The sequence below is a fragment of the Pisolithus orientalis genome (assembly GCF_024613125.1).
Source record: "Pisolithus orientalis strain OTSU chromosome Unknown F5J12scaffold_3, whole genome shotgun sequence".
In the NCBI taxonomy this organism is placed as follows: Eukaryota; Fungi; Basidiomycota; class Agaricomycetes; order Boletales; family Pisolithaceae; genus Pisolithus; species Pisolithus orientalis.
In genome coordinates, this window is record NW_026260784.1 from 2,152,225 (window position 1) to 2,170,979 (window position 18,755).

Genomic DNA, 18,755 nt, shown 5'->3' on the forward strand with positions numbered 1-18,755 from the left:
TCTGCCCTCCTGTGCTTCCCCCTCCTGCCAGCTCCACCTCTCACTTGTATGCATACCCTAGTTCTGTTGGAAGATACCCCTTACCATTGACCCATTTTTACTCTCATCTACTACTTGCTGGACTATTTCACATGCATCTGTAATTCACTGACATCTGTCATCCTTTCCTTTATTTTCCAGGTTTTTTTTTGTTTTTCTGCCCCACCTTACTCTGACTCATACCTACTTCCCTTGTACTATATAATTCTGCCATAATGTCAGAAATAAACCACCCACCTTTAGAGTCACTATTTGTGTGTGTTCTGTGTGAAGTTTCAGAGTCTAAGTGCATATCTTGTATTGAGTCTAGTCACAGCACACAGTGATCCTCATGTCTCTTGTGTCTTCCAAACCTGCACACCTTATTCCATATCTCCCTCACCTCAAATACACTCTTCTTGCCACAATTTGGCTTCTTGGAATTTTGTATACCCATCTCATTATCCTTGCGGGTCCATGACCCCCTGGAATTAAATTCTTCGACCCTCACATGTATTCCCAACCCTTCTAGGGTAACCCTCGACTTCTCCTTCCACACAGCACCCCTTGGGACAATCCTAGGGGATTCTCCCTTCAGCCTTCCTCTACTCACATGCTTCCCAGAAGTCATGTCACACAGCAGTCCTGGCCCACACCTTGTACCACTGTAGACTTGGGAAAGTCTACCCTAAGAGGGGATAAGGGACCTCACTAGTGACCTGCTCTCCTCCAAACCCCTGTCCATTATCTCTCCAGTGCCCTCAGCACAACCCCACTCAGTCCCTGCACACTGGTCCCTGGTTCCTTGGCCTGGTTCTTGGCATGCTGAAACACTCCTGAACCACCTTCCCTGGGTTTCTCTAAGCCCTTGGCATTTGCAATGGTACTCTGGTCTCACTACCCCAGTGGTCCTTGTCCTTGGTGATTGTGTGTTCACCAGTCTTCCTGGTCTCAGCCTCCTGTTGTCAGCCATTTGGCTGGATAACCCCCTAGGCCTCACCTGGTCTCCAGACCCCCTGAACTGGTCTTCCAATGGCCTTTTTGGCCTTTGGGCTTCTCACCACTGGATAACCCACTTCCAACCAGCTCCAGACACCCTTAAACTGGACTCAGCACCCAGACTCACCTTTGGCTGACACTCCTAAGCTTTGTTGAACCAGTCTCATGACCTGCTGATCCCCAGTTCATGCCTAGCTATGTCAAGTCCTCCTGTCCTTGTCCAGACCAAACTCTAGCTGTCCTAGACAGTCCCTAGTCCCCTTGCTGACCTCCAGAAGCTTGTCCAGCCTGTTCCAAGGTGCTTGGCACCTGGCCTCAGGTTTGCATCTTGCTACCCCTGGTTACCCCAGTCTCAGTGTTAGCCCACTGGCCTACACTGTTTTGGCCTCTGGTTGTCAGCCCACCAGCTAGATGGCACCTCAGGTCACCTTTAACCACCCCAAACCTCTCCAACCACTTCAGATCAGCCTTCAGCCAGCTGCTCCAGCCCTGCCCAAGTCCATTCCAGTCTTCCTTTGGTATTTCTGGCCTTACCACCCTGTCCAGGTCTAGACTGGTCTCCCATAGCCTTCCTAGCCCTTCCAGCCCTCACTGGCCCCTGACTGGTCACCACCTGGCTTTTCTAAGCCCTCTTTGACCATTAGACCAGTCTCCAGCTGGCCCTTCCAGTCCTCTCTGAACCTCAGACCAGTTCCTGGCCTTCCTGGCCTTCTGTTCCCTTGACCAGTCTTTGCTCTTGCTGTTTTCTCTGGATCAATTGCTTCAACATGACTGGCTTCAGCCACTCCCAGTCTCAGTCTCCAGCTTTTGCCACCCCTGGCCTGAGCCACCCTTGGTCTCAGCCTTTGGCTTTGACCCCTGCCTCTAGCCTTGGTTTCCTGTTTCCTTGTTATATGTTTTCTCAGTTTTCTGTTATCTGTTTTCTCTTTCTGTAGATACACACTTTCAGACCCTGTGACCCCCTGGAGCAGACCTTGGACCCATCCTGGCCTTCTCAGCACTCCTTGTGACACCCTGTACCCCTGCAGCTCACTTCCAGCTCCTAGACTGGTTTTCCAGCCTTCCCTGCACCCACCCAGCCTTTGTGTCATTCTGGTGTCATTCAGCAGCTCATTGGTACACCCCTGGACCAACCTTTGGTTATCTCTGGACCTCTCTGGACCCTCTCAGCCTCCTTGTTGCCCTGAACCAGCTTTGAGGCACACCTCCAGTCCTAGTGACCACCCCTGGTACATTTGTTGGACATTATGGGTCCCCTGTACCTTTTTGGCCTCCAGTTTTCCCTGACCCAGCTCTGAAGCACACCCCTGAGCCTTGCTTGGTCACTCCTGGCCTTCTTGTTGCCTTGACCCAGCCCCAAGGTGTGACTCTGGCCCTCTGAAACACTGGCTTCAGCTTTCACTGTCTCTGGAAGCCCCTGTCCAGCCAGTCTAATCACTCCCAGACTTGGCTTTGCCTTGTCCTGGCCTGCTGAACCACCTGGCAGCATCCTAGACCAGTTTCTGGCCCTCCTTGTTGTCATTCTCCAGCCTTGGGTTCCCAGAACAGTCCTTGGTCTTGACCCTTGTGCCCAAATCCAGCTTACACCATCCTGGTCTAAACTACTGGACCTCCAGTCATCACTGCCTAGTTTCCTGGCCCTCAGACTCACCCTTGGCACTTTGTGTACACTTGGACTCACTGCTAGTCATGCAACTACATTGTGTAACCCTCTGGGCATATTTCCCTATGGAACCTCAAGGGTTCAGTTCCTAAGAGGGGGATACTATCATATCTGTGACTCTCAGACTCAATCCTGGTCCAGTCTGAACCCCTAGTCCCTATCTCTGGTCAAGCCCAGTCCTAGTCTGGCCTAGAAAACCCAACTCTGGCCCTAGATAACCCAACTCCAGCCCTAGATAACCCAACTCTGGCCTGAATAACTCAAGTCCAGTCTTTTACCCCTATCTCTGGTCCATTCCAGCCTCCTGGCCTTGCACTGCTCCACCCCAGTCCTCCCAGGTCCATGTCCAGGTCACCTGGACATAACTCCAGTCTGTTTTCCTTTGTTTGTACTAGATTTAGTCTGGTCCTTTTGTCTGACTCTGCTTACTGTACAAATCCTGTGTCCAACTTCAGTTATGCCAGTCACCCAGACTTTGGCTATTAGCCTCAGCACAGCCACTGTGGCTGTCCTCACCTTGCTAATCATCTCACTAATAGCTTATTAACAAGTCCAGCTTTATGTTCATTACCCTGGACCAGCCTTGGTGCCCATCTATACACCCTTGTCACCCCTTACAAGAAAGATTTTCTACCCCTGCATTGGTAGATGATCATACCCTCATCAGGAATGAGGGTAATGACTTATACAATAATGGTTTTGACTTTGACAACTCTGCCATCAGTAGCATGACCAGAGAACCTTGTGGAGAATAGTTGAAGTCAGGGACTTCAATGCTTAGAGAGAGGGTGATGTTGCATTTCACCCCTGTTTTTGCCTTCCACTTGCCTCATTTCTGTTCCAATGGACTTACTTCCTTTTTCAGCCATCTTCTCATTGATCTGACAGCCCTTTACTCCCACCACTAGCATTAGTACCTTGTAACATGCTTAGGACATGTGTCATTGTTATTCAACCAATGGCATAGTTAGCTCATTACATGCAGATGCCTCATGGTCTATTTCCTTGTAGTATTTAGAGCGTTGGCTCAAGTCCTGGAACCCCAGACTTGAGCTGCTCAATCATACACAGTGTTCCTCAGAACTTCACCCTCAGTGTCCCTAAACAGGACCACTCTTATCAGCATTGCCCAAATCCTCTGTTGGTTACAGAGGTTACCTCAGCAGTTTGCTAGGTAGAAACCATAGTCTGCAACTGAGCTCTTCTTATGCTTGGACTTCAGCCTCAGCATAACAGGTGGTGAGTACCTATGGAAGGAATTCATGATGTACCTAAAAGCAGACACTTACCATGCACAACACCCCACAGCATAATGGGATCACTGAATGACTGAACTGCACCCTACTGGAGAAAGTCCACACTATGTTGCACAAAAGCAGTTTACCCTCATTCCCTATGGGGTGAAGCAGTACATCATGCTGTCTGGTTGCAAAACCAGACTCCCACCAAAGCACTTGATGGTGGGACACCCCTTGAAGCTGTGACAGGGAAGAAGCCAGACCCAAGTCAAGCCCATGCATGGGGCTCAAGCATCTGGGTACATACCAAGTGTGGAACCTAGCTTGGAGAACATGTTGCAGAGGGCTGATGAGTTGGGATTGGTGATAACAGCCCCAATGGCTGTCGCATGTACTGGCCTGAAAAGAAGTCTGTAACCATCAAAAGAAATGTATACTGGAACCCCTCCTCAGCTGAGCTGTTACCTTGCAAGGGGGAGGAAGAAGACAACTACTTACCAAATGTGATGCTAACATCTCCATCTCCCACTGAAAAGATGAAAGAAGCACCAACACCTCCACATGCTGCCCCAGCTCATCTCCTGCTCCCACCACTTCCAGCCAATCCACCTGTTGTGAAACAAATTCAAAAGCCCAGCCAATGTCTTGCAGAGATTCTCACAGGAAAAGGAAGTACTGACCATTGTGGCACACCAGAAATACCTAAAGGATTTCAGCTACCTACTGTTGTCAAAGAACATTCCAACCCCATCAGGCTTGAAGTGGAGGACAAGGCTGCAGCCCTACTCATGTCTATCATTGAAGACTCAGATGATGGCCTATGTCATGTTGACCTTGCTATGGTTATGGATGAGATCACTCTGAGACAGAAGCTCTTGAGCCCAGCTTGCTAGCTGAAGCTTGTCACTGTCCTGATTGGCTGCAATGGGAAGATGGAATAAGAGAGGAGTTAGTGACATTAGGAGTTGCAGGAACTCGGGAACTTGACTTACCACCTGGTGCAAATGTCATAGGTTCAAAATTGGTGTTCCAGGCCAAGAAGGATGCCACAGGAAACTGTTATGCCTGTGTAGAGAATCTTTCATTTTTTGACTTTTTGCAGTCACATGCATCACATGACTTCTTGCAACCTTAGCCATTGTTGTCTACATGGGCATGTCTGTGCTCAAAGAACAACCTGGACTGTTGGAAGTCATTGTGTTTCCAATACCTTCCAATGCTGCACATCTGTAGGTGATCCAGTGTTCCACTCCCATCTTTGATGAATGATCAATTTCACATTTCATCTCTGACTTGTGTTTATTGTTCTGATTGTTTACTTCTTGTTCCAGTGTCAGGCTCCTCACTGTGCATTGATGGCATGGCCAGTATAGCCTTCATTTCCTTAGTAACCCTATCTTTGACACCATATGACTCTTTTAAATTTCATTGTTTACTGCTGCAGATACTTACCACCTAGATGGCATGACCAGTAGGGTACTTTTGTTCTGAGGTATTTATACAGCTGTACCATACCATGTATCCTCAGTTTTTTGATAGCTTGCAACTCAGCTAATTCCTTTAACTTCATCCTCATTTATTCCCTGTCACAATCTCAGAAGAACTCACCAGCAGAATAAACCTCTGTTGGATATTGTTAATAACTGAGCCATAGGGGTTATGACAAGTTTGGCCCATAGTCTCCCCTTCATGTCACTCATGACTAGTCCATTTGACAAAGTCACTTGGCTTGGGCATAACAAAATCAAAAAACTCTTGTGGTCTTATGAAGGCTCATTGTCTCCCTATGCATAAAGACTAACTTGCCTTTGTTCTTCCATTGTGCAAGCAAGCACAGAAGAACACCTTTCCCAACTCAACCAAATACATCAGTCTACAGGCAGCCACTAGGCTTTAATAGATCACCTCCCTAGACTTCAGACTTGTCCAACAAACAACACCTTTACTGACAGGTTTTCTTTGGAATATAATTCCTCCCTCAGCCTTCATTGTCACTATCCATTAAAGTGTCTAACCCTCAGAAGCAGAAACCACCTGTTCCCCCTAGGTTACCCATCTCTAGAGGACTTGGAATCAGTTCCCCTATACTGTCCTTTGGTCAATGAGGTCCCTCAGTAACTGCTACCAATCCACATCTATCTTATTTCTCTCAGTTCTGAGAAACTGAAGTAGCATGTAGTTCAGAAGAAGACAATCAGAAGTCTGAAACTTCTTTCAGATCAGTCCTCAAAGAAGAACAAGAAGTGACAGGAAGTATGTCCATAACTCAAGGTCATGGAGAGTCTGTTCTGGAAATGCCCCCTCATCAATACTCTGAGGCAGAGGTGGAACAGAGAATGGAGGACTTATGGGCACAATTGGAAGAGGAGTTTCACCAGTCTGTTATTGCAAATGACCTGTTTCCTTGAGGGATGCCTACTGACACAGCATTACAAGAGTGGTATGCCAGAAACTTCAGAAAGGTGGTTCCCTCAGAGCCCTCCACTGGTGGGGGCAGTAAGGGAAGAAGCCAAAACAAGGATGATGAAGATTACCACTATGGGCAATCACCCAATGGTGGTCAGGAATTTAATGTCAGGCAACCTGGAGAATTTGATGGAAGCCACAATGGGCTCCAAACTTGGCTTACCCAAGTGGAAGGCTACTTAGCCTTGAATCAACATGTATACAACATGGAAGCTCTCAAGATTTCCTTTGCTCTTACTTATATTATGAAGGGAGCAGCAGTATCATTCACAGAGAATTATCAAAATGAACACAAGTTGTCTGATGGAACTATCTGCTACCTTGGTGACTTTAAAAACATCATTGAATGACTCAAGGCAACTTTTGAGTCTGGTGACCAAACCACACTCACTATACTTTGTCTATTGGACATCAAGCAGGAGAAAAGGGAGTTGGAAGCATACATTGCAGAGTTTATGGGTCTGGTCAATAAGGCCTAGTTGAAGGAAGAATCTTGGGAAGCTGGAATCTTCTTTGGGAAAGGTCTGTCCAAGGAATATCACAACCAGATTTTAAATTCCAGAGGAATGCTGATCATAGTGATCAAATGGATTCAGGCTGTGGGAGAAGCAAGGATAGCCTTGGCCACAAAGCACATGTTAGAAGGAAATGAATTGCAACATGAGTGAAGGCTCATATCCTATCACAGCAATCATTGAGATCCCAATGCAATGGACATGGACAAATGAAAACAAAATGTATGTTATTCCAGTTTGGAAATTGAATGCTATAATTGCCAAGAAGTCAGTCACATCAAATGTGACTGTAAGAAGAAGCAACTTTCCAATGTTTGTATAGTAGTTGCCAAGGACAGTACCAAGACTGCCTATGTGGGCAACAGGGAAGCTAACAAGGAGGAAAGGAAATTGCTGGGTGTTTAAAGAGGACTGCTGAATCACCTGCTACAGTCAGTCCTGTTTCTGTGTTGTTGGCTAAATGTACTTCTATAGATGATGAATCCTCTATGCAAATCCACTCTCTGCTTGGATTGGTCATTTTGCCCAACTTCAATGCAGGTATCTGGGCATGCATTGACTCTGGTGCCAAGGTTTCATTGATTTCTGAAAGGATGGTCCAAAAGCTCAAGATCCCAATGTATAGGTTGGAACAAAAGTTTAAGACTATGTCCTTCACTGGGAAAGACAAAGAATGGGTAACCCACAAGGTAACCCTGAAAATGGAAATCAAGAACTGCACAATAAGGGTCAAATGCTACATCAGTCCTCTTGTAGGAAAAGAACATATCCTCTTAGGGATGCCCTTCCTTAAAGAATTCAAGCCATGTATGAACTGGGAAACTGGGAAGATTATGTGCTGGGATGATGGGTATGTACATCCCAAGGAAAAAACTAAAATCCAACAGAAAGTATCTTTGGATGCAAGGAGTGTAATGTTCATATTAGGTGCCTGTGCACCTCAGACTGCATTTTTCCTTTGTGTTATTTCTATCTAACCCTACAGACATGTAGTGGACACTTAGCTTCGCTCTAAGTGTCCTTGGTTTGCATTTGTTTATTGTTTACATTTGTTTATTATTTTTGCACACTTACTGCCGCGCGCCCAGTGAAATTTTCTTCAGTCTCTTACACTGGGCACAAGTGGCCTCAGATTGTGGTTATATTAACATGTAAAGGAATCTCCTGGCCCTCCCTTGGAAGTCCAAATTAACAAAACTACTCTATCTACAGAACTAGAGGTGGCTATTGCTTCTAGCAAAGAGGAAGTCCAGCTTCCTGAAAAGTACAAGGAATTTGCCAAGGTTTTTGCTGAAGACCACATTCCACTGCTGAAACATAGGCCTGGCCTGGATCATGAAATTTGCTTAAAAGAAGAATTCAAACCCAAAAAGGCAGCAGTGTACCCAATGTCTCCTGATGAACTAAAGGTCTTAGATGAATTCCTGGACAAATATCTCAAATGTAAAAAAATTCACCTGTCAATGTCCCCTCAAGCAGCACCAGTATGCCTTGTTGTGAAGAAGGATGGAAAGAAGTGGCTGATCCAAGACTACCACTACCTCAACTCATTCACTGTTCAGGATGCACATCCATTGCCAAATGCTCAAGCCTTGTTCAACAAACTGGTTGAATCAAAATATTACACTAAGTTTGATATTCATTGGGGTTTTACTAACCTCTGAGTCAAAGAAGGGGATGAATGGAAAGGAGCATTTATCACACTGCAAGGATTGTTCAAGCCTATGGTAATGTTCTTTGGTCAATGTAACTCACCCCCTTCTTTTCAAAGGTACATGGATAAAACCTTCAAATCTCAAAGAGGAAAACAAGTAGGGTACATGGATGATGATGTTGTCCATGCCAAGACTCTAGAGGAACTATGGCAACATGTCTGGGAGTTCCTGAAGATCTATGAGAAGGAAGAGCTGTGCCTCAAGATCAGCAAGTACTGTTTTGAAGCTGAAGAAGTCAAATTCCTTGGAATGATTATAGGAAAGGGGCATCTGGAAACTTTGCCTATGAAGACCAACACCATTTCCACATGGGAAGCCCCAGACAATCCTACAGGGCTCCACTGGTTCCTTGGATTCTGCAACTTCTACTGAAAGTTTATCCCTTCCTTCTCAAGTGTCACTAGACCCCTCCACAACCAAATGAAGAAAGGGGTGTCCTACCAATGGACTCTGGAGTGGAATACTGCCTTTGAGAAACTCAAGTCTTTGTTATGTTCATCTCTGGTCCTCATTATCCCTGATTTTTCAAAACCCTTTGCACTCTTCACTGATGCCTCGAAACTTGGAACTGGGGTGGTACTTGCCCAGAAAGGAGTTGATAACAAGTGGCATCTGTGCTTGTATCTTTCTCAATCCTTGGTAGGAGCTGAGCAACACTATCAGGTTTACAACCTGGAAATGCTAGCCATAATCCATGCTCTCAAAGCCTTCCACCACTATCTTTTGTCCCCAGTCAAGCCTATGGTGGTCTTTACTGATCACAAAAACCTGGAATACTACTGCAAGCCACAGCAGTTAACTCTGTGGCAGGCTCAATGGGCTGCAACCATCCAATCCTACCCTCTTCATTTCTTGTGGCAGGCTGGTCACCTGCAGGTACCCACTGACACTTTGTCCTGCAGGCAGTTCTCCTGATGAACCTTTGGCTTTCAGAGGGGGTGGATCCTCAAATTCACCTTGTTTCACCTACTTTTTCACTTACAAAAATACAACAACAACAGAAAATAAACCATTTAACTCGCATTGGACATCTTCCAGCTAAACTTGATCATAGCAAAGATAACTCCAAGCCATATTCTTGCCCACCTGAGGAAAAACCAAAGGAGAATAGGCTGCCTGATGCTTGCCCTTTGAGGAACATCAACAAAGGAGCTCAGGGAGTATATGTGATCTCTGCAGAACTGTATGAGCATGTCAGGAACAATATACCAAAAGACTCTACAGGGCCAGAACCAAAGGACAACATAACAATTGAGGAAGATGGAACAAAACAGTTCAGAATGACTTGGTTGTATATCCCCCCTAATGACTGCAAACACTGCATGTGCTCTTATCATGATCATGAATCAGCCTGGACACCCAGGACAAAAAGGCAATGTTTGCCAAAATGTACAAGGAGGTCTAATGGGAAGGTGTGGGGAAAGATATCAAAGCCTACATTGCTGGATGTCCCATGTGCCAAACCACCAAGGTCATAACACACCTGCCAACACCACCCATGATCCCTCATTCCACTCCTAAACCTGTGTTCCTGTTCCAACAAATATCTATGGATCTCATCACAGATCTCCCCATTTCAGGAGAACAGAAGTATGACTCCATTCTCATGATTGTTGATCAGGGTCTTATGAAAACTGCCCTGTTCATCCCATGTCACAAAACAATTGACTCTGTCAGAGTTGCCTGACTCTTCCATCAGTTCATTTACTCCTGGTTTGGTATCCTGGAGTCTGTAATCTCAGGTCATGGTCTGCAGTTCACATCATCCTTTATGAAAGAACTGTACAAGGTGATAGGGGTTACTGCCAAACTTTCAACTGGGTACCATCCCCAAACCAACAGAGAAAGCAAAAGGGTAAACCAGGAGGTGGAAGGATACTTACAATTATACTGTGCAGAAGCCCCAAACCCTTGGTCTGCAAAGTTACCTTTGGCTGAGTTCACTCATAATTCCAGGGTACACTCCATGCACAACATGACCCCCTTCTCCCTCATCCTGGGCTATGACCCATCACCTTATCCAGAAAAACAACTCACCACTGTCCCTTCAGTAGATGAAAGACTAGAACAACTTGCATCAAACAGGGATGTCACTGTTCTTGCACACAAAAAGGCACAGGATTTGATGCATTTGTGCACCAAAGGAACCTATAGCCCACCTAAAGTCAGAGATCAAGTTCTCCTTGATGTCAGACATCTTAGGATCAGAAACCAGTGTGACAAGATTGCACCCCAATGTCTCAGACCCTTCAAAGTGACTCAAGTGGTGTCACCAGTCACTTTCCAATTGGAGTTGCCATCAACTTGGAAAGTCCATCCAGTGTTTCATGCATCTCACATCTTCCCATTCACTGAAAATGACATTTATGGTGCTGTGCCCACAGCACCATTGCCTGAATTAGTGGATGATGAAATTGAATCAGAGGTCAAGTCAATAATTAATCACAACACTGGTGGCCACCAAGGTAAATGAAAATATCTGGTCAAATGGAAAGGGTTCCCTCATTCATCAAATACTTGGGAGCCCAAGGAACATATAAAGGACCATGCATTGGAAGCCCTCAACCAGTACAAACTTGTTCATCACCTCAGAAGTTAAATGGACTCCCCTCATCCTGTTAATACTGAAAACAACTATGCTGACCTCCCCTGTGAACCCCTTTATCTGTTAAAATATCCCACACAGTAGCCTTGTGCCCAGTGTCAGAGACTGAAGAGAAAATACACTGGGCACACACAACTGCTAAGTGCACAAAAATGGTAAACAAAGGAAAACAACCAGTCACAACATACCACAACACTGTATAGTGTAGGAATGCAAACTTAGAGCATATTAGTGTAGCATATAACAGTAGAATAAATGAAAATGTGAACAGAGGTGCAGAGGCACCACTGTAACATTATGACCCCACAAGTGACTGGCCCAAATTACTCATGCCCCCTGTTGCTGTCTATTCAACTGTTCATATAACCACATGTTCATATAACCACAGCTTCAGGCCACTGGTGCCCAGTGTAAGAGACTGAAATTGAGTAAAATACTACAGACAATATACCTGGTGCCCAGTGTAAGAGACTGAAGGAAAACTTCACTGGGCACACAGTAGTAAGTACACAAAAATGATAAACAAAGATAAACAATAAACAGAAACAACCAAGGACACTTAGAGTGAAGCCAAGTGTCCAATGCTAGTTGTAGGGTTAATAGGAAACATAACAAAGTAAGAAATGCAAACTCTGAGGTGCACAGGCACCTAATGTGAACATCAACATCCCCTCCCCTGTTGTCTGACACCCATGTTCCTGACTTGGATGCCTTGTCCCCAGTCTCACAACTCCAGGTACCCTCTCCCCAGCCCAGAGGCTCCCCCAGTGGAGTCAGTAAGCCCAAAGGAAAGGGAAAGAATAAAGAGAAGTCTGACCATGATGCCAATAAAAGAGGAGCCATGAGCAACCCCACCAATGCTCCCTGAACTCCTGACCTTCACACTGCCATCACAACCTATTCCAATGGGGCACACCATGCCACCCTTGATCTCCTTGCCATGGTTGCCACTGCCTGGGATGACAAGCTGCAACTACCAATTGCAGCAAGTGACTACCTGGACATTGTTAGGGTACTTGATGTCTTCCATGAAGGGGACCACATTGACAGGTGCTCACCAGAACAAGTTAAGTATTTTGGGCTGTTGTCTGAAATCCACAGAGCATCAGACATAAGTTATAATGATCAATATGCTTGAGTGTGGGTATTCAGAGGTTTTAGAAGTGGTTACCAGAGGAGCATACCATCACCTTCTCAATCAACAGTTCAGCAAATTCCTTGCCCCACCTGCTTCATGACTTCTTGATCACATTAAGCCAAAGGAGGACCCCCTCATTGTAGTAAATCAAAAGGAAGAGAAGCAGAAGGAAAATGGAATGGGTGACACCGATAGAGTATACCAATAATGGAACCTTATTTAAACAACTTCTGAGGGAAATTGATAAGTTCAAAAGGGACATCAGGAAGTACATGGAGATTGCTAGGTGATGGTAGCCATTGTTTGTCATGTCTTGACCACCTTTACCAATGTCAGTAAGACCATCCACAGTGGTAGAAATCCGACAAGCTCTGACTGATGGTATATGATAAGTTTGTGCATGACCACCTGACCTCCCCAAGTCTATATTTTGCTAGGCAATGTTCACCATTGTCCGCCATGTCTTAACCACATTTACCAATGTCAGCAAGACTATCCATGATGTAGCAACCTGACAAATGCTTTCTCTGATGGTATATGATAAATTTGAGTATGACCACCTGACCCCCCCCTTTCTACATTTTGCTAGGTGATGTTTGCCATTGCTCATCATGTCTTAACTGCCTTTACCAATGTCTGTAAGACTATCTACAGTGGTAGAAACCCAATGAACACTGGGTCTGATGGTATATGATAAATTTGAGCATGACCACCTGACTTCCCGCAGTCTATTTTTTGCTAGACCACATTCTTCACTGTTCCCCATCTCCTAAACCCCTTTACCAATGTTACAAAGACTATCCACAGTGGTAGGAACCTGATGAACACTTGTGTCAATGGTATATGATAAGTTTGAGCAGGACCGCCTGACCTGTTGCAATAAATGTGACCAGACAGGGGATTGAACCCTGGACCTCCCAGGTTTTGACCAGGTGCTCTAACCACTGAGCTATTTGGTCAAGGTATCTAGGCTTACTTGGTGTGGTTTAGCCACCAAGTGCTAGTAGGGACTAGCATTGCTGAGTGCTGGAGTACTACACTTGCAACATGACCTCCCCCTGTTTATATTTTGTTAGACCATGTTTGTCATTGTTCATCATGTCTTGACCACCTTTACCAATGTCAGTAAGACCATCTGCAGTGGTAGAAATCTGATGAACACCGACTCTGATGGTATATGATAAGTTTGCACATGACCACCTGATCTCCCCCAGTCTATATTTTGCTAGGTGATGTTCGCCATTGTCCACCATGTCTTAACCACATTTACCAGTGTCAGCAAGGCTATCCATGATGTAGCAACCTGACAAATGCTTTCTCTGATGGTATATGATAAATTTGAGTATGACCACACACTCACTCACTACAGCTCATTCTTTGAGCTCCCAGCTTCCAGACTCACCCCATCCACCCCATCCTTCTCCTGTCCACTCAAAATTCGCCACCATGGCTGAAGACCATGCCAACTTGTCGCCCTCTGTCACTAAACTCACTGCCTCCAACTACTTGACCTGGAAAGGCAAAATGAAGGCTTTCCTGCACACAAAAGGGCTCTGGACCATTGTTAGTGGTCTGGAAAAGTGCCCTGATGACTCCAAAGTTGAAGCTCAGGCCAAGTGGGACCTTAGAGCAGACAGGGCAGCTGGGGAGCTTTACCTAGCACTTTCTAGTGAGCAGAGAACCCATGTAGATGCTGTACAGGATCACCCTGTCCAAATCTGGTCAACTCTAGCCTCCATCCACCTCCAGCAACACCCTGGAGCTCGCTTTAATGCTTGGGATGACTTCTTTTCGATCAGGAAGCCCCCAGATGAGTCCCTGTCATCCTTAATCGCTAGAATCAAAGATTCCATGTCCAAAATTCAACAATTGCGCCCCAAGGACTCTACTACTCCATATTGCATCAAGGATTATGGACAATGAACTTGTCTGTATGGCTATGGTGTGCTCTCTAGGTGAAGATTACTCTCATTTTGCCTCTTCTCTCCTTCTGTTCCAATCTCTGGACAAGGACAAACTCAAAGCAGCAGTCCTGGCTGAAGAATCGCAGTGCAAGCACTGCCCTGATGCAGGGACATCAGCGACCGCACTAGTGAGCTCCTCTGCAATTTGCAAGTGCTCACCTTCATTGCCTTGCGAGTTCTGTGATTATTCAGGCCACTGTGTCCACAAGTGTCCAAACCTGGAAAGATCAAAGGCTTATTATCACTCTAGGAAGAATAAGAAGGACAGGAAAAGTGCCAATACTGCAAATCAAGCCTCTACCTCATCTGCTTCTTCCCCAGCAACTGGGACAGCAACAACAACCTCCTCATCAAACCAGAGCGCATCCCAAGCAGTACAATTCACTAGAAATGCAAGTTTTCATTCCCTTAACCCCTCCTCTCCCCTCTGCCCCCTCCAGCTCGATGCTGATGTGCATTGGAATGCAGATACAGGCACCACTTCTCATATGACACCTCATCAACACTGGCTGTGAAATTACAGCCAAAAATGCCTTCCTGTGTGTCTAGCAGACAACAAAATTGTCTACACAGCTGGGGTGGGGTCAGTAGTGTTTGAGCCTGTGGTGGGGGGTCAGAAGCATTGGCCTGTTGAATTTACCAATGTCCTACATGTCCCTGACCTGTGAAATAATCTACTATCTGTGATATATCTCTGTCGCAACAAGGGCTTCACTGTCAGCATCAAGTCTTCGCAGATGTCCTTCAGGCAGTGCCCTGGCCCTACCCTCTTCATTGCAAGAATTTTGGACAACAACTCTGCATTCCTGGAGGGTGAGACTGTTCCCCTCAGTGAATATGCCTCTGCAGCGACCACTTTGCCCCTGGATTTCAACCTATGGCACGGGAGACTCATCCATCACCACCTGGCTGGTGTGAAGTCCCTCCTGGAGCGAAATCTAGTCACTGGGATGACCCTAGACTTGAACAAAGTGCCTGATCCTATCTGTGAACCTTGCCTGGCTGGCAAGATGCATGCAAAGCCCTTTCCCAGCTCTTCCTGGCATGCTTCTTGGCCCCTGGAACTTGTCCACAGTGATTTGCACTATTTAGGCCACCCCTGCTTCACTGGCTACAAGTATTGGGTCACCTTCATTGATGATTTCTCTTGCTTTTGCTTTGTTTTGCCTCTGAAAGCGAAGTCTGAGATCTTGAGGCCTTCAAGACCTTCAAGGCCTTTGCTGAGAACCAGAGTGAAAGGAAAATAAAGATTGTGCGAGATGACAAGGGAGGGGAGTATATGAGCAATGCCTTCATCAATTTTACCACCAAATGCGGAATCCAGCACCAGCACACAGTCAGAAATCGACCCCAGCAAAATGGAGTGGCAGAGCAAGCCAATAGACTACTCTCTGAGCAGCTTACTGCAATGCTGGATGAGTCTGGCCTTCCTAAGGCTTTCTGGGGAGAGTGCCTAGCCTCCTTGGTCCATGTGTGGAACAGATGCCCTACTGAAGCACTTCAAAATGCAACTCCCTTTGAACTGTGGCATGGGAGAAAGCCAGATGTCTCCCACCTTCGAGTTTGGGGGTGTACTGCCTATGTGCACATCCAAAAGGACAAGAGGTGACCCCTGGAGTCCCACATGGAGAAGTGTGTCTTTATAGGGTACCCTGATGGCTACAAAGGCTGGACATTCTACAATCCCACCACAAAGTGCACAATAATCTCAGAAAGGGCTGATTTTGATGAGAGGTACTTCCCTTTGTCCACTCGCCCTTCCACACCTTCCCTACCTGTGCCTCTCCCTCCCAAACCTACCCAAACTGCACCAGCAGCTCCCATACCTGTTCATATCAGGTGCCTGTGCACCTCAGATCATGTTTTTCCTTTCTATTTCTATCTCACCCTACAGGCATGTAGTGGACACTTAGCTTCACTCTAAGTGTCCTTGGTTTGCATTTATTTATTGTTTACCTTTGTTTATCATGTTTGCACACTTACTGTTGTGTGCCCAGTGAAATTTTCTTCAGTCTCTTACACTGGGCACAAGGTATGTCTTATGCAGTATTCCCTTGAATATTAGTCTCTTACACTGGGCACCAGTGGCCTCAGTTTGTGGTTATCTCAACATCCAGTGCCATTGGAAGCCATACCAAATGGTTGACCATGGCATTTCCTCTGTGTGGAGTACCTCACACAGTGTTTGGTGCCTTTAGCAATGCTGCTGGCACCATGAATGTCTACATTTGCTTCCCCAGGATGATCCACAGGGATCAGATGACACACAAGCATGCCAATCACATCCCAAAGGAGGTCCTCAACTTTTTCTGGGAGCATGTCCTACTTCCAGCGATCCATGCACATGTGGATGTTTCAAGTGCACTATACATCTCTCTCACTCTGAAGGAAGTGCAGTTCAAGGCATGAAAGGGTGGCAAAACCAAGAAGGCTGGTCAGCCAAAAGTGGTCCCCCTTTCTATGCAAGTGTTGAAGCAGATCCAGAAGACCATGGAGGCAATCATCCAAGAGGACCCTTTATGATTTGCAAACTATGGTTCCTTCTTCTTCGTCCTGGAATGCAAGGGAATCAAGTTGTGGATGAAAACCACCCTGTTGGGAGTGGTTCAAATGCTGGTCCAAGCTCTCCTCCATGGACTTCCAGCTCTGGATTGGTCCCACATGGTAGACAGGGCCAATGGGGAGCTCTTGGTTGACTTGGGAATCTGTTAACTTCACCCAGCCTTAAGGCCTTGTGCCCAGTGTCAGAGACTATATTCAACAGCTAAGTAGTGACATTACCTTGTGCCCAGTGTCAGAGACTATATTCAACAGCTAAGTAGTGACATTACCTTGTGCCCAGTGTCAGAGACTGAAGAGAAAATACACTGGGCACACAGAACTGCTAAGTGTGCAAAAATGGTAAACAAAGGAAAACAAACAGTCACCACATACCACAACACTGTATAGTGTAGGAATGCAAAGTTAGACCATATTAGTGTAGCATATAACAGTAGAATAAATGAAAATGCAAACAGAGGTGCAGAGGCACCACTGTAACAGAATCAGCATCCACCCCACATGTGACAAAAAGCTCATGGGATTGTGGAGACTGGATGCCCTGGAAGCTTCCTTTGGGGCAGGTGGATATTTGCAAGGAAATGCCCACCACACTTGCATGCTTGGATGGTATGGGGGGATCCAAGCAGAGATGTCACAGGAGTGAGCATGGCAAACTCACATTGCATTCAGAAGTGCTTATAATCTGGCCTATGAGGTGATCTGACCCAATGACAACAGCCCCACCTTTGTCATGGACAAGGATGCTTATTCCCTGAACAACAACTTCATTGGGGAATGCATGCAGGCCATCAACATGTATTCTGGAGATGCCAAGAAGAGGTCATATGGGGTGCAAGACAAGTACAGGATGAGTGGGGCTGCAGTGGAGCAGGCAATACTGGTGGTGCCACAAAGGGTGATGCATTTCCAAGCTCGATCATGCTCATATCTGATGCTTCCATCTTTGCAGATGGAAGAGCTTTTAGCCTCCAATCCCATTCTCTGGATTCTGACCAAAGTCTGGTTGGAATTTATGGCTAGACACATCAGGGCCCTCCAGTTGGCTCAGATCTCTCTCAAGGAACTGGAACCACCCAACCTTGGGATTCTGACTGGCATCATCTGCCACATGATATGGTGCACGTCCACCACTGCAATAATCCTCAACTTCCATGTGAGAAGTCCATGAGGAGAAGAGCATGCTGAGTCTGAATGATGAGATTGTTAAGATATCCCAATACTCAGCACTCTATGTGCACTGACTCTGCACATAGAGTGCTGAGTATTGGGATATCTTAACAATCTCATCATTCAGACTCAGCATGCTCTTCTCCTCATGGACTTCTCACATGGAAGTTGAGGATTATTGCAGTGGTGGACGTGCACCATATCATGTGGCAGATGATGCCAGTCAGAATCCCAAGGTTGGGTGGTTCCAGTTCCTTGAGAGAGATCTGAGCCAACTGGAGGGCCCTGATGTGTCTAGCCATAAATTCCAACCAGACTTTGGTCAGAATCCAGAGAATGGGATTGGAGGCTAAAAGCTCTTCCATCTGCAAAGATGGAAGCATCAGATATGAGCATGATCGAGCTTGGAAATGCATCACCCTTTGTGGCACCACCAGTATTGCCTGCTCCACTGCAGCCCCACTCATCCTGTACTTGTCTTGCACCCCATATGACCTCTTCTTGGCATCTCCAGAATACATGTTGATGGCCTGCATGCATTCCCCAATGAAGTTGTTGTTCAGGGAATAAGCATCCTTGTCCATGACAAAGGTGGGGCTGTTGTCATTGGGTCAGATCACCTCATAGGCCAGATTATAAGCACTTCTGAATGCAATGTGAGTTTGCATGCTCACTCCTGTGACATCTCTGCTTGGATCCCCCCAT

The 18,755-nt window shown here is 46.1% G+C and overlaps 3 protein-coding genes and 1 non-coding gene across 4 annotated transcripts; 1 reads left to right on the forward strand and 3 right to left on the reverse strand.

The window, feature by feature from the left end:
• Positions 1-222: 222 nt before the first annotated feature.
• F5J12DRAFT_779977 (uncharacterized protein) lies at positions 223-649 on the reverse strand (the record flags this gene model as incomplete). Its single annotated transcript, XM_051742441.1, has 3 exons — positions 223-246; positions 277-321; positions 401-649. The coding sequence occupies 3 exons, from the start codon at positions 647-649 to the stop codon at positions 223-225; spliced, it is 318 nt and encodes a 105-aa protein (XP_051604556.1).
• Positions 650-1,589: 940 nt separating this feature from the next.
• Positions 1,590-2,506, reverse strand: F5J12DRAFT_779978 (uncharacterized protein; the record flags this gene model as incomplete). The annotated part of the gene is made up of 2 exons (XM_051742442.1): positions 1,590-2,082; positions 2,280-2,506. 2 exons carry the CDS (start codon positions 2,504-2,506, stop codon positions 1,590-1,592), a joined length of 720 nt encoding a protein of 239 aa, XP_051604557.1.
• Positions 2,507-13,243: 10,737 nt separating this feature from the next.
• Positions 13,244-13,316, reverse strand: F5J12DRAFT_t33. Its single transcript has one exon. It is a non-coding gene; the product is annotated as a tRNA-Phe (tRNA).
• Positions 13,317-17,613: 4,297 nt separating this feature from the next.
• F5J12DRAFT_779979 (uncharacterized protein) lies at positions 17,614-18,403 on the forward strand (the record flags this gene model as incomplete). The annotated part of the gene is made up of 3 exons (XM_051742443.1): positions 17,614-17,778; positions 17,833-18,036; positions 18,224-18,403. The coding sequence occupies 3 exons, from the start codon at positions 17,614-17,616 to the stop codon at positions 18,401-18,403; spliced, it is 549 nt and encodes a 182-aa protein (XP_051604558.1).
• Positions 18,404-18,755: the final 352 nt, after the last annotated feature.